At 36.2% G+C, this 14,986-nt stretch overlaps 2 protein-coding genes across 3 annotated transcripts in view; one reads left to right on the plus strand and one right to left on the minus strand.

The window, feature by feature from the left end:
- On the plus strand, positions 1–8,752 carry LOC120075365 (plasma membrane ATPase 4-like). The gene is made up of 16 exons (XM_039028688.1): positions 1–60; positions 3,863–3,982; positions 4,090–4,326; positions 4,421–5,182; positions 5,271–5,393; positions 5,617–5,721; positions 5,801–5,945; positions 6,029–6,193; positions 6,429–6,667; positions 6,827–6,859; positions 6,957–7,038; positions 7,123–7,283; positions 7,371–7,544; positions 7,675–7,857; positions 8,075–8,256; positions 8,375–8,752. The coding sequence occupies exons 1-16, from the start codon at positions 1–3 to the stop codon at positions 8,469–8,471; spliced, it is 2,868 nt and encodes a 955-aa protein (XP_038884616.1). The 3' UTR covers positions 8,472–8,752.
- LOC120075366 overlaps positions 6,143–14,986 on the minus strand; it is a 23,256-nt gene continuing 14,412 nt past the window's right edge. The window contains exons 10-13 of one of the 2 annotated variants that reach the window (XR_005481323.1): positions 10,406–10,503; positions 9,683–9,897; positions 9,473–9,594; positions 6,143–6,273 (exon numbers count right to left, since the gene is read on the minus strand). Coding sequence is in view for 1 of the 2 variants with exons in the window: in XM_039028689.1 (XP_038884617.1) it covers positions 9,524–9,594; positions 9,683–9,897; positions 10,406–10,503 (384 nt within the window). In the remaining variant the exon portion in view is untranslated. Of the gene's footprint in view, positions 6,274–9,112; positions 9,595–9,682; positions 9,898–10,405; positions 10,504–14,986 lie in introns of those variants that run through there. The other variant, XM_039028689.1, reaches the window with a different exon arrangement.

Genomic DNA, 14,986 nt, shown 5'->3' on the forward strand with positions numbered 1-14,986 from the left:
ATGGGCGGCGATCATAAAGCTATCACTCTCGAGGAGATTAAAAACGAAGCTGTTGATCTGGTACGTACGCTAAATGCTAATTGCTTCTTTCTTCTATCTTGCTCATTTCGATCTGTTTCTTCTGCGCTTTGTGTTTTGGTTGCCGAGAAAAATAACTAGAATAATCGCTTGCGAATGAATTCGGCCGGATTTTTCTCTGTGTTTGCATGTTGTCTTACCAGAGCGGAAGGTTCATTAGTTGTTTACGATTTTCTGTGCAATGATTTGTTTTCTTTGGTTCGATCGATAATCGTATTCTCGTCGCAGCGGAGATGAATCGTCCATTCGGATGTTTGTTTGTTTTAGTTACTCTCTTTACTGGATCGGTTGCTTTCTTTACACGGCTGAAAATTTGGCGCTAAAAATTAGGCCGAACGACATTTTTCATACAGTGTAGTGTAGTCTGCGATTAATTTTAATATCTCTAGTAATTTTCCGGATTTTATTAATTATTTTGTTAACTTCTATTTAACTAAGGCCATGATCCGGTTTGATTACGGTTTGGTTTTCTATAATTAAGTTTATAATACCTTTTTTTAACTATTGATTCTTTTAATGAGATAAGTATCTTGTAATACTTTTTTATTATTTTTCTTTAAAAAAAGAAATGACTGAGAATTGAAATCCTTTACCGCACTATTTATAAAAGCAAGATCATCTATTAAAAAGATATAGATATGTTCTTTTTTTGTTTCCTTTTTTTTTTAACAAAAAGGTGGAGGAATGGAACTTAATTAGTTAATAATAAAAATTTTAACGTTGAGCTATGTTGGTGTTAGCTCAGCAAAAAGATAAATAGAACATTAAAATTATTTATTTTGATGTCCTTTTTTTCTACTTGAGTAATTTTACGTTGCTCCTTATTGGTTATGTAATATTATTTTATAAATCAGGAAGGGAAAAAAAATATTTAGCTTGAAATAGAGAAAATAATATATTGCTTTCTAAAAAACCTACCGTATATTTGTATTATGTTGGATGCTTTTTTAAGATTTAATTTTGTGTTTAGATTGTTTTCAAATATAGAAAAATGAACTAAAATATTTATAAATATAGTAAATTTTTACTATCTACAATAAATTGCGATAAACTAAGACACTATTAGATTTAGTAATCTATCGCAAATAAATGTAATATTTTGTTATTATTTATAAATATTTCCAGCAGTTTTGTTATTTAAAAATAATTTTTCTATTATTTTTCTATTTAAAATTAAACATATATGATTTACCTCAAAAAAAATGTTTTGAAAAGAATATATACTTGATTAAGGTCGAACCCTTCTCTGTAATTCTGTAGAATCCTTACAACGTTGTCAACATTTTCGGAATTTGATTTTTGAAAAGTAAAAATAAAATAGACAGATCGGAATTCCAACGGCCGCGTCGGATCTTATTACGCCGTGATTTCTCCGGCGAGATGGCGGACGTAATAATACATGAGATGAGAATTTTCAAGACTTTTTAAAGCATTTGAAACTTTCAAAGTGGGGGCCCAGTTTATTGTGGACGCGTGGCAGTCATGAACAGGCTACGTTCTACGTTTTCGTAAGGCCAAATGCCGAAATTTCGCGCCGAATAAAAATCGCATAAGATGCTTACCTTTTTCGGTGTCGTTGTTTTCATAATTTTTAATGTGGAATTGGGAATCAAACAAAGCTAATTGGGATTAACGAATTTTTATTTAAATTTTTATGAGGAATCTGTAGCGATTTTCATGGATTATTGTGCTTCTTTCCTTTTCAATTTTTTTTTAATCTGAGCTGGATGTTATCGTACATGTCAAAAATTATTTTAATTTAAACGTTCTTTAATATTTGAAGTTACAGTGGGAAGATCGGTCTTCTATATTTTTAAGGATGTTTTCTAAATTGTTTTTTTTTTTTTCCATATTATTTTTATTGAGTTCCTAAGACATTCCAAAAGGTTAAAGTTTGTCATAATGAAGCTTCCTTGGATGTGCAGTTTTTCTTTCTCAGTTCCAACTTGGATGTGTATTTTTTATTCTTTATCCTACTTTATTTTTATATAAAACATAAAAAAAAATAGACTATTTGAGATGTTTTTTAATTTTTTCCCCTATTATCATGCATGTTCTGTTCAATTCCAAATAATCAATGAGATATTTAGTTCCTTAATTTTAATAATTTGAATTTCTGCAATAAATTAGTTGATTTATCTTTGATTTGTAAATTTAATGGTGAAAGGCTCAAGTCTCCCGTTCATCCCACAATGATGTTTGAATAAAAAAATAAAAATAGGACAAATATCAATTTATGCACATATTTTTTTTCTTTTACTTTATTAATTAAAATCCTAGATTATCAATTTACATCTTTCTCCAGATTTCGTTTAGTTAATTTCGTGTAAAATTTATAATTTTTATCTATTAAACTCCTAAATTTTCATAATCAATTAATTTACATTCTTCATTATGATTACTTTGAGAATCATCCATTCATTATAATAGATATATATTAATATTTCTCAAAAAATAATAATAATAAAAGAGGCTGGATGCCACACAAATTTTGTGTGGTCTTTTAAACTGATGTATGAATATTGTCGATCTGCTGTGATACAATACTTTCCCGTTTTTGTTATGAATATTATGCATAAATCAATACTTTCCCCATTTTTATGTTACAGTGGCTAACCTTATTTAATAGAAACGGTTGTTGCTGATGCGTGCTAAGTTCATGTGCCACTTCTCTTAAAAAGGTTAACCTTATTTTTTCACGTGTCAGTGGTGGCCTTGATTGTCACGTGAGTTAGTTTTGTGATGATTAACTAATCTTATCACATCTATTTGGCTAAATTATGTAAAAAAAATTAAAAAAATAATTAAAAAAAAAACTCTTCAACTTAGTTATTTCTTTTAAAAATATTTTTATTCTTTCAAAATTCCAATCTCTTCATTAATGTTTTCAATATATCTTTGAAATACGAATCCTTTAAAACGTAAAAAGATTGGTGTTCTAAATTATTGCTATAGTCTCGATTTTTATTTAACATTCAAACAAATTTCCACAACTTTTGATGTTTTTTCTTTTTTAATTTAACCTATTTCTTTTGTATCATAATTTACATGACTAGAAAAGCAACTTGGCATTTCAATTAATTTTCTTTAAGCATCGATGTATGATTTTTTTAGCATTACAGAAATATCTTATATATTTCTTTTGTTAACACTTCACGCTACAATCTTTATAAATAATAATAGACCTCACATTCATGTCAATAAATTTCACTTATTAATAAAAACATGTTGTCTTGACACACGATATGTTAAAAATTTTCAACGAAATAGTGAGGGTGGCTTTCTTGGAAAGTTCGAGTGTTCCTTGCTTTGTTAGATAAACAATGTACCTATGGAGTTATTACCTATTAAGTATTTACCTCCTTTGTGTTATATTTATGAAAAAGCCCGATTCTCCAACTCAAGACAAGATATTTGAATTTAAAACCTCTTAGATTTTCTTATTGATAAAATCTCAATGGGGTTTTGCAACAAACTGAATGATAATATGGGCCAGCACTTATTGATAAAATCTCAATGGGGTTTTGCAACAAACTCAAGCACAAAGGAGATTTGTTAGCTATGTTCATTGCGAAATGGTTAAAGCCCGTGCTTGACATGCAAATCAAAACACCAGCTACGAGAACTTCAAGGCTAATAAAGCTTATAAGATGCAATGGCCTGTGTTATGCATGGCATGTTTCCACAATATGTTGAAAGTCTAGTTATTGATTTTTTGTTCGCTTGAAATCATTACAGTGGCTCGATATGGTAGGTGTTAAGTGGCATATGTTGTTATCTGCAGGAACATATTCCTATAGAGGAAGTGTTTGAACAATTGAAATGTACACGAGAAGGTTTGACATCAGAGGAAGGAGCCCACCGGCTTCAAGTTTTTGGACCCAACAAACTAGAAGAGAAGAAGGTACACGGTTCAATTTACTCGGTGTGACAAGTAGCGTATTTTTCTTAATGCTTACGGTTGAATATCGTTGTTAATTTTTCCATTTGGTCCCTTGAATGCGCACATAGGAAAGCAAAATTCTCAAGTTTTTGGGTTTCATGTGGAATCCTTTATCTTGGGTCATGGAAGCTGCTGCCTTAATGGCTATAGTCCTGGCAAATGGTGGTGGAAGACCACCAGACTGGCAAGACTTTGTCGGGATCATTGCTTTACTTTTTATCAACTCTACCATTAGCTTTATAGAAGAAAACAATGCTGGTAACGCGGCTGCAGCACTCATGGCTGGTCTTGCTCCTAAAACTAAGGTATAAAACAGAACATGTTTTTCATGTCTCTTTAGGCTTTCCTTCATCTACTCATTGTTTTCTTTTCTTGTTTATATTTTTATATGTATTGTAGGTTCTAAGAGATGGTCGTTGGAGTGAGCAAGACGCTGCTATTCTTGTTCCGGGAGATATCATAAGCATTAAGCTTGGAGATATAATACCAGCAGATGCCCGTCTTCTGGAGGGCGATCCTTTGAAAATTGATCAATCTGCCTTAACAGGAGAATCGCTCCCAGTCACCAAGAACCCCTCAGATGAAGTATTTTCTGGCTCTACATGTAAACAAGGTGAAATTGAAGCTGTTGTGATTGCCACTGGTGTGCACACATTTTTTGGTAAAGCAGCTCACTTGGTGGATAGCACCAATCAAGTTGGTCATTTCCAGAAAGTTCTTACTGCTATTGGTAATTTCTGCATTTGTTCGATCGCTGTTGGAATACTAATCGAGCTTATAGTTATGTACCCGATACAACGACGCAAGTATAGAGATGGAATTGATAACTTGCTGGTGCTTTTGATTGGTGGAATTCCTATTGCCATGCCAACAGTTTTGTCTGTCACTATGGCCATCGGTTCTCATAGGCTTTCTCAGCAGGGTGCCATTACGAAGAGAATGACAGCCATCGAGGAAATGGCTGGCATGGATGTCCTCTGCAGCGATAAGACGGGAACTCTGACCTTGAACAAGCTAACTGTAGATAGAAGCTTGATCGAAGTGTTTGTCAAGGGTGTCGAGAAAGAGTATGTTATTCTCCTTGCAGCCAGGGCTTCGAGAACAGAGAATCAGGATGCTATTGATGCAGCTATAGTAGGAATGCTTGCGGATCCTAAAGAGGTGAAATTTGGTTGCATTTGATCTTTCTTTCTTAAACCAAGATTTGAGAAGTTGGATTCATATTACTTGTATAGTTGTAACTTTTCAGGCACGAGCAGGAATTAGAGAGGTTCATTTCCTTCCATTCAATCCTGTTGACAAAAGAACTGCCCTTACTTATATAGACTCTAATGGAATTTGGCACCGAGTAAGCAAAGGTGCTCCTGAGCAGGTAACTGGCTTTTAATAGGTTAAATTACAACTTTGAACCAAATTTTTTATGTTTATCAAGCCATACAGAAAAGATGAAATTCTAACTTCAAAATCAAAGAGCGTAATTGTAACTTTTTTCAAATTATAGAATCAAATTTTGTAATATAAATCATTTAATACTAACGGTGGTTCTTGCAAGGTTACTTAAGTAACTAATCATCTTGCAACTTTCTTCCAAGCAGATCCTAAATCTTTGCAACTCTAGGGAAGACGTCAGAAGAAAAGTTCATGCAGTGATTGACAAGTTTGCAGAGCGTGGGCTTCGTTCACTGGGTGTTGCAAGACAGGTCTTTCTAGAACTAGAGTATATATAGTTTTCCCATTCGAGAATTGAATGCTTATGTTACTCTTTTAACATGTATGCAGGAAGTACCTGAAAAAACAAAAGATAGCCCTGGAGGACCATGGCAGCTTGTTGGTTTGTTGCCTCTATTTGATCCTCCTAGGCACGATAGTGCAGAAACCATAAGAAGAGCTCTGAACCTTGGAGTAAATGTGAAGATGATTACTGGTACATATCAAAAAATTATTTGGCCTATACATTTCTACTTAGCATACTCTTTAATTGACAAATAAGTTCTTTGAAACATGTAGGGGATCAACTTGCCATAGCCAAGGAAACTGGGCGTAGACTTGGTATGGGAACGAATATGTACCCTTCTTCATCATTACTTGGTCAAGACAAGGATGAATCTATTGCTTCACTTCCTGTGGATGAGTTGATTGAGAAGGCAGATGGGTTTGCTGGAGTATTCCCAGGTGGGCCTTGCGTTCATATTCTTCCTTCTTTAACAGAATGCATTGTTGGCATGATGATTCATTTTTGAAGTGATAATTTTCTGGTGCAATCATAAGAGTTGGAATATATGTCAACTTCCCATGAATTCAGTTTAGGCTTTGACCAATATTAGTATACATAGAGACTAATCTCATTTACTTTCAAATTTGTTGAAGTGAAAATGTTTTGATTTCTTGATGCTTTCACATAGTGCAGAACACAAATATGAAATTGTGAAAAGGTTGCAGGAAAGGAAACATATATGTGGGATGACAGGAGACGGTGTTAATGATGCTCCCGCTTTAAAGAAGGCAGATATTGGAATTGCTGTTGCGGATGCTACTGATGCTGCCAGAAGTGCTTCAGATATTGTCCTTACAGAACCAGGATTGAGTGTAATTATTAGTGCGGTGCTAACAAGTAGGGCTATTTTTCAGAGGATGAAGAATTACACGGTTAGTTCATTTTCTCCTTTTTCCAAGTTGTTTTCTAGAGGTGGGTTCTCTTGGTCATACTGTCTTAGACGCCCCAATATAGCCTTTGGATGAGCTAAATACCAAAAATTCTTGGATGATCATTGCACAGTGGTGTAATTGTTTTTCTATCTTCTGCAGATTTATGCCGTTTCAATTACCATTCGTATAGTGGTAAGTGATTGTAAAATATGTTGTGATGTTAATTATATGCCCAAAAATGTTTCTAATCACTAACACTTTTCCTTCCTACAATCTTTGGGAATTGCAGTTTGGCTTCATGTTCATTGCTTTGATTTGGAAGTTTGACTTTGCTCCCTTTATGGTTTTAATAATAGCCATTCTGAATGATGGTAAATTCATATGAATAGAACTTCATCTCATATATACAACTCGCTTAGTATGATCAGGCTTCTGATTTTATGCTTTACCTCTAGGAACAATTATGACAATATCAAAGGATCGAGTAAAGCCATCTCCACAGCCTGATAGTTGGAAACTGAAGGAGATTTTTGGAACTGGTATAGTGCTTGGAGGATACTTAGCACTAATGACAGTGTTATTCTTCTGGGCTGTGAAGGATACCAACTTTTTCTCAGTAAGAATCTTATTATATATAATATCATATCTGCCTCGTTAAAGACGGCTATCATTATTTTCCTTACACTATTTTGCTTCAATGAAGGAAAAATTTAATGTGAAACCCTTGAAGGATAGTCCTCAAGAATTGATGGCAGCCTTGTATCTACAAGTCAGCATAATAAGCCAGGCCCTTATCTTTGTCACGAGGTCTCGCAGCTGGTCATACCTGGAACGTCCAGGATTCCTCCTAGTCAGTGCTTTCGTCATTGCTCAGCTGGTAAGGAGATTTCGAGCCAGTTTGGAATGACTTAGTAATATTTGGAAAAAGTACAACTTTCTAATTAGCAACTCCGTGCAAAGAGTAAGGTTAACTAGTAGCTTTGAATTTGGGTATATATAAATGACAGGTGGCAACTGTGATAGCTGTTTATGCAAATTGGGGTTTTGCAAGGATCAAAGGAATGGGATGGGGGTGGGCTGGTGTTATATGGCTGTACAGCTTGGTAACATACATCCCTCTCGACATTTTGAAATTTGGAATCCGATATGCTCACAGTGGGAAGGCTTGGGACACTCTTCTGGAGAACAAGGTATGTATTTTTTCAGTTTAACGTGTAGATTGAAGTATTTAAATTTCTAACCTCTTGAATTGAAGGCACAAAGCTTAAACTAGTCGAACTAGGCCAACAATAGTCTTATCTTATATCATGATACATGGAAGTTCAACATCGAATTGTATATTTGAATTCTCCACTATCATATTATGGATTATCGACATTGGCCTCTTCTGTTGCTATTACATTACAGACTGCCTTCACAACCAAAAAGGATTATGGAAAAGAAGAGAGAGAAGCACAGTGGGCAGCCGCACAGAGGACTCTACATGGTCTACAACCACCTGAAAACTCCAATCTCTTCCCTGAGAAAAGTAGTTATAGGGAGCTTTCAGAGATTGCCGAGCAAGCCAAACGTCGTGCTGAGGTCGCAAGGTCTGTGTGCTAAGCTTTCAGAGATTCCCTAAAAAAATTCTTTTTGTTCCACATTTTAGAAAAGCATTGATTTTTTTTTTCCTTCCATTTTAAAAAAAATCAAAATGTGTGGGTGCAGGCTGCGAGAATTGCATACACTAAAGGGACATGTTGAATCAGTAGTGAAGCTGAAAGGACTAGACATCGATACAATCCAACAACACTACACAGTTTAAAAGACTTCCAATTTCGTCTGGTGGAAAATCCATCTAAATAACGTGTAATCCATCAAGACTACTTTAGGTAGCTTTTCCTTTTATATGATCAAAGTGTCTAGTCTGCTTAGCTTTGTTATTTTAAATTATGTAAGGGAACAGAAATATGGTATTCTGTTCAACCAAAACCGAATTCAAAACACCGTTGCATAGTTTTCCTTGTATTATTGTACGGTTGCTACAGCTTCCTTGTATTAACTGTCATTATCTTTATTTCCAATCATGCATATTCCTTCCCAACTCACAACTTAGTAATGGTATAATAGACAAAATCATCACAATTGAAGACTACAATAGATCTTGCCCAACAATTTTATTATATAATCAAATTAATCAAATAGTAAATTTTATTATATAATCAAATTAATCAAATAGTAAGGTAACAAAGGAAGATTCCAGAGAATACTACAAAACAATCCAAATCTTCTAAATACCCTGGCTCTCCACAATCCTTTCTTACAAACAAAATTCCACTGGCCCCATACCACACTTGAATTTATAGCCAAATTTTAAAGCTTTGGTTTAGATTTTGAAAACACTCCTAAAAATTAGATACCAAAATAAAGAAACTCGGGTAAAAAAAATAGTATTCATAAGCTCAATTTTCAAAAATAAAAAACTAAATAGTTTATCAAATAGAGCTTGGGTTATGAGCTCGGTTTACAAAAATGGATTGGTATATGTTTTCCAATAACTTTTAGGAAGGTTAAAATGAGAAAAATTGGATATGATACAATAAAACCACTTCATACAATAATGCCAACCTTAATGTATTTTTTGCTCTATACAACTGGATGTTAACGAAAAAAGATCATTTAGTTATGAACTATCCTATAAATGAACCTACTTCAATTTGTGATTTTGATGTTCTTACCAAATTCATGAAAACTCTAAGAGCTGGGTTGGCTTCAACCGATAAAATCCTAGTCAGTCACATAATAGCCACTAATCTACGATCATACCTCTGTTATAACTTTGTACAATTCCGCATAGCTCCAGGAGTTGCTGAAATACTATGAGTTAGTTTTCGGCGGAAACATCTGTTGTATAGCTTGGGGTAAATTCAGCACAATCTCAGCATATGCTGATATGAAAAAGCATAAAAAAGTGTTATGGCAACTGGATGACTAATTTAACCTGAAAATAATTCTACAAGGAAGAATTTGCCAAACCTTCTGGTAAGCTCATGGTTCGTAAAGCATCCTCTGCATATGATAAACGAGCTGGAATCGGATAACTTACAGTTCCTCCATTTTCCTTTTTGATGCTCAAGATTGATGAATTTGCGGTATTTTTCTTCATCTGAGGCATTGGCCATGCAAGCACACTGATTTTAGTTGGCAGCACATATATGAGATCAGCATATCTCAGACTGACAGTCACCGTGCTGGAAACAAGACAAATCTAAAGTTAGAATCGTCCGAAAAGATGATCATTGATAAAACAACAGGCACTGACAGAAAACTAAAATGAACAGATCAATATCTCAGAATTTCAGGTAGATTGTCTCATTCAGCTCTTCACATTAAACTAAATGTTAAGTTAATCGTTTTATTTTTTGTCTTTAAATATTAAACTTATAAACACTACTTTCACTTATAAATTTTATTATTATGTTAGATTGTTATCTAAGGCAAATTTTGAGAACTAAAAAAATTAGTTTTTATTTTTGGAATTTGACTAATTCAAATGCTTCTCCTTTTTTTCTATTCAAGAACACAATTAACCTATAGAACAAATCTTGTTCAAATAAGGTATATTTCTTTTAACTAAATGTATACAGAATTCCACTTTTCACATTTTCTTTTAAGAGTTCATGGGAAAGGGTGTAAGGTGATAAGCCAAATATAAAGAGAGTTAAACTCAATATATTCAACTGAGTTTAGTGAACTAACCAGTCAGAATCATCAAGCGCAAATTCAATCATATGGAATGGAAGGCTATGATACAACTCCCTGATTTGGTTTCCATACAACTCCTTGATAAGCCGAACCTGCATGATTTATGAACACAAAATATAAAATCTTCGCTTTGTGAGTACAGAAGATGAATCCTACAAACCATAATTACAAACAAGAAAGAGAAAACCATACGGCCACAAGTAAACACATCTACAAATTCATCATCTTTTCCAATAACTTTCTTGCCAAGTTTCATACTTGCATAAAAATAAAGGTGTGCGCACTTCCAAAATAAATTGAAATCAGGTCGTGCTGCTTGAGGGTGCTTCAGGGAGATATCAATCTGAATCTCAGTAGATATGAACCTTGAATCTTGCAAAATATTGGAGGCATACAAATCTGTTAGGTACTTAAGTACCTTGGAGAACCACACCCCAAAAGCTAGCTATTGGGGTGGGAGAGCTAAGCCACTTAAGTACCAACATTGGTCATCTCATTCTAACCAACGTGGGACAAAGGCATCCCATACTACCTTGGTTCCTAACAATACCCCATCCTCAGAAAGCCGACGTCCCAGTGGCTATTCCGGTGGTACTTCACTCGGCCACACCCAGTCAGAACCCTCTGCCAGTTCCACTCAAGAACATCAACAACCAGCTCGAATATCATTGTTAGATACTTAAGCACCTTAGAGAACTACACCCCAAAAGCTAGATATTGAGGTGGGAGAGCTAAGCCACTTAAGTACCAACATTGGTCATCCCATTCTAACCAATGTGGGACAAAAGCATCCATACTACCTTGGTTCTTAACAAAATCATTGGTGGCATTGCCTTTGGTAAATATCTGTGCAAGTTCCTTTGTTGTTGTTGTTGTTGTTTTTAATTATTCATTAAAAAATGCTTCTCAAACAATGATTATTATTGAAAAATAAGGGAAGAAAAGACGAAGACAAGGTTTATGTAGAAAACCTTAGGCCAGGGAGAAAAAACCACAATAGATAAATTCTTATTAATTTGTTACATCTACAAAGCACCACAGACTCAGAAATAAATAGACTCAAAACAACCTTAAAATAGTAGAGAGAAGTAAAAGACTAAAACACTCTTAGGGCAAATACACCATATCTCAACACTCCCCCTCAAGTTAGAGCATAGATATCAATAAGACCCAACTTGCTAATACAAGTGTCGAAGTTTTGCCTTGGCAATCCTTTAATGAGGACATCAACAACTTGTTGGCTTAAAGGAATGTAAGGAATACAAATATTGTCGTTGTCTAGTTTTTCTTTAATAAAGTGTGTTAATCTCTACATGTTTTGTTTTGTCATGTTGCACTGGATTGTTGGTAATACTGGTAGTTGCCTTATTATCGCAGTAAAGTTTCATAGGCTCATGACTATCCTGGTGAAGATCAGACAAAACTTTCTTCAACCATATCTCTTCGCATATTCCCAGACTCATAGTCATGTATTCTGCCTCAACACTAATTCTAGCAACCACCCTTTATTTCTTACTTCGCCAGGTAACAAGATAATAACCCCACACAAAGGTACAATACCCAGAGGTAGATTTTCGATCTATAATAGATCCTACCCAAACTGAGTCAGTATAAGCCTCGATGGCTCTTTTGTCATGTTTCCTGAACATTAAGCCTTTTCCCATAGTAGATTTCAAATACCTCAAAATTCGAGTAACGACCTCCATATGCTTGTCGTAAGGAGCCTGCATAAACTAACTGACCATACTGACAGCATAACATATATCTAGTCTGGTATGAGATAAGTAAATCAATTTTCCTACGAGACGATACCTTTCTTTATTAACAGGAACTCCTTCAACAGAATCTCCCAGCTTGGTATTGACTTCAACAGGAGTATCAATGGGTTTACATCTAGTCATTCTTATTTCTCTCAACAAATCCAGAGTATATTTCCGTTGAGAAACAGATATTCCTTCTTTCGATCTCGCTACCTTCATTCCGAGGAAATATCTCAGACTGCCAAGATCTTTGATTTCAAACTCATCTGCCATTCTCTGTTTTAATTTGACAATCTCTGTTGCATCGTCACCTGACAAAACAATGTCATCAACATACACGATCAACACCGCCATCTTCCTGGATGTTGATCTCTTTGTGAACAAGGTATGATCAGAATGCTCTTGAACAAAACCTTGGGACTTAACAAAGGTGGTGAATTTGTTGAACCACGCTCTTAGAGATTGTTTTAAGCCATATAAGGATTTTTTGAGTTCACAAACCCGACTATCAAATTGTGCTTCGAACCGAGGAGGAGGGCTCATTGCTAATTCACCATTTAGGAATGCATTCTTTACATCAAGTTGATGGAGAGGCCAGTTTTTATTAACAACAACTGAGAAAAAACCCAAATTGTGTTCAGCTTTGCCACTGGAGAAAAAGTTTCTGAGTAGTCAATCTCATATGTCTGAGTAAATGCTTTAGCAACCAGTCTGGCCTTGTACCTATCAAGGATCTCATCAGACTTATACTTAATGTTGAAATATGGTGTATTTACCCTAAGGGTATTTTTGTCTTTTTGCAATATCTATTGCTTTAGGGTTTTTTGGATCTATTTATATATGAGTCTAGGGTGTTGTGTATGTGTAACAAAAATTAATAAAATCTCTATCGTGGTTGTTTCTCCCTGATCTAGGGTTTTCCATGTAAAATCTTTTGTCTTCTTTCTAGGACCATTTATTTTCAATATGGTATCAGAGGAAGGTGATAAAACCCTAGTTGGGATAGAAGAAATTCAATCGTCAACCCTAGCAGGTGATGGGACTACCACAGAAACTTCAACCAATGCGATTCAAGCCGTTGTCGATCGATACCTCCAGTCTATTCTTGGCCCGATGAAAACACAACAGTTGATCAGAATCAACCAGGCCGTGCCACATGAGCTTCAACAAGCCGGAACCCACCCAGACGCTGTCGTCCAACCGGGAGCTTCTCCAGCTGCGTTGTTCTTGCAACCGATCGAGTCCTAGCCACCTTCCAGCCGATCGGGTCCCAGCCGTCTTCCAGCGCTACTTCAAGCGTCCCAGGCGTCTTCCAGTCGATCGGGTCCAATCCTGCTCAACCGTTCGAGCGCCTCCTGACTTCGGGCATCCCAACTACACCGAGTGCAACGCCAGGTGATCTTGCCTCAGTCGTTTCCTCCGATGGGTTTCTGGTTTCGACGCCATCTTCTTCTTTTCTAGCCGCGCCACAGCTCCATTATGCCATTCCCACGGCTGAGGCTTCGTTTTCGGGTTCATGTGGGCAGAAGCATCCCATGCCGACACCATATATTCCTTCTCAGCATGTGTCAATTGGTTATGGCGGTTCCGTTGGAATCCAACAACAGTTAGCAAGTCTTCAACAACATATTGCAGCGCTTGGGGTGGTCTTTGGGACCACGACAAACTTTCAGACAAATTCCAATCCAGACTTGTCTTCTGGCCTTCCACTATATTCGGAAAATCCGATAACAACTTTCCCTTATTTACCTACTGCAAGTATTTTGTCTGGTTCTGTGAGGAACTCTACAGGGATAACCATAGGAGAGAAACTAAATGGCCAGAATTATTTCTCTTGGTTTCAATCCATTAAAATGGTTCTTGAGGAGCGACATAAGTTCAGATATCTAACTGGTGAGATACTGAGACCAAACCCTAGAGACCCTCAAGAGCGTGTCTGGAAGGGAGAGGACTCTCTCCTCCGTTCAATACTGATTAACAGCATGGAACCTCAAATCGAAAAGCCCATGCTCTATTCAACTACTGCTCAGGATATTTGGGAGGCAGTCCAGAAGCTGTATTCAAAAAGGCAGAACACTTCACGTCTGTATATGTTGCGGAAACAGGTCCATGAATAAGCAAGGGACCATGGATGTGATTTCCTACTTCAATAAATTATCTCTATTGTGGCAGGAGATGGACTTGTGTTGCGAATTTTTCTGGAATTGCTCATGCAGCGAGGTTCAGTATTTGAAGATTGAGGAAACTGACCGTGTTTACGACTTCTTGGCTGGCTTGAACTTAAAATTTGACATTGTCCAGAGTCGAATACTGGGACAAAGGCCGATACCATCTCTGATGGAGGTCTTCTTTGAGGTCCGATTAGAGGAAGATAGGACGAGTGCTATGAACAGTTCCGTGGTTACTACTGTGGACTCTACTACTTTTGGGGTCAAGTCCTTTGGGTCTGATAATGACAAGCAGAATGGTAAATCCCCCCCGATTTGTGAGCACTGCAAAAAACCGTGGCACGTGAAGGATCAATGCTAGAAACTACATGGTCAACCTCCAAATGGCAAACGTCACCCTTTGGATGACAAGTCAAAGTCTAGTCGAGCTCCCATGAGTGAATCTGTTGATGATGCGTCGCAGTCTCAGGTGACCAATCCAGCTGACTTAGGTACTATTGGGATCGGTGCGATTGTCCAATCAGGTACTGAATCCTTTAGTTTCTTTATTGAGGGAAACGAATCATGGATCCTAGATTCAGAAGCAACCGATCACTTAACTGGCTCATCTGATCAATTTCTCTCCTATTCTCCGAGTGCTGGAAATG

This window comes from Benincasa hispida, chromosome 4, assembly GCF_009727055.1.
Source record: "Benincasa hispida cultivar B227 chromosome 4, ASM972705v1, whole genome shotgun sequence".
NCBI classification, from domain to species: Eukaryota; Viridiplantae; Streptophyta; class Magnoliopsida; order Cucurbitales; family Cucurbitaceae; genus Benincasa; species Benincasa hispida.

Excerpts from the sequence above, each read along its gene's own strand:
- LOC120075365 (XM_039028688.1), top strand. The coding sequence starts at position 1 with ATGGGCGGCGATCATAAAGCTATCACTCTCGAGGAGATTAAAAACGAA. Across the intron at positions 6,668-6,826 it reads AGAGGATGAAGAATTACACG|ATTTATGCCGTTTCAATTAC; the intron begins GTTAGTTCATTT and ends TATCTTCTGCAG. Across the intron at positions 7,039-7,122 it reads AATAGCCATTCTGAATGATG|GAACAATTATGACAATATCA; the intron begins GTAAATTCATAT and ends CTTTACCTCTAG.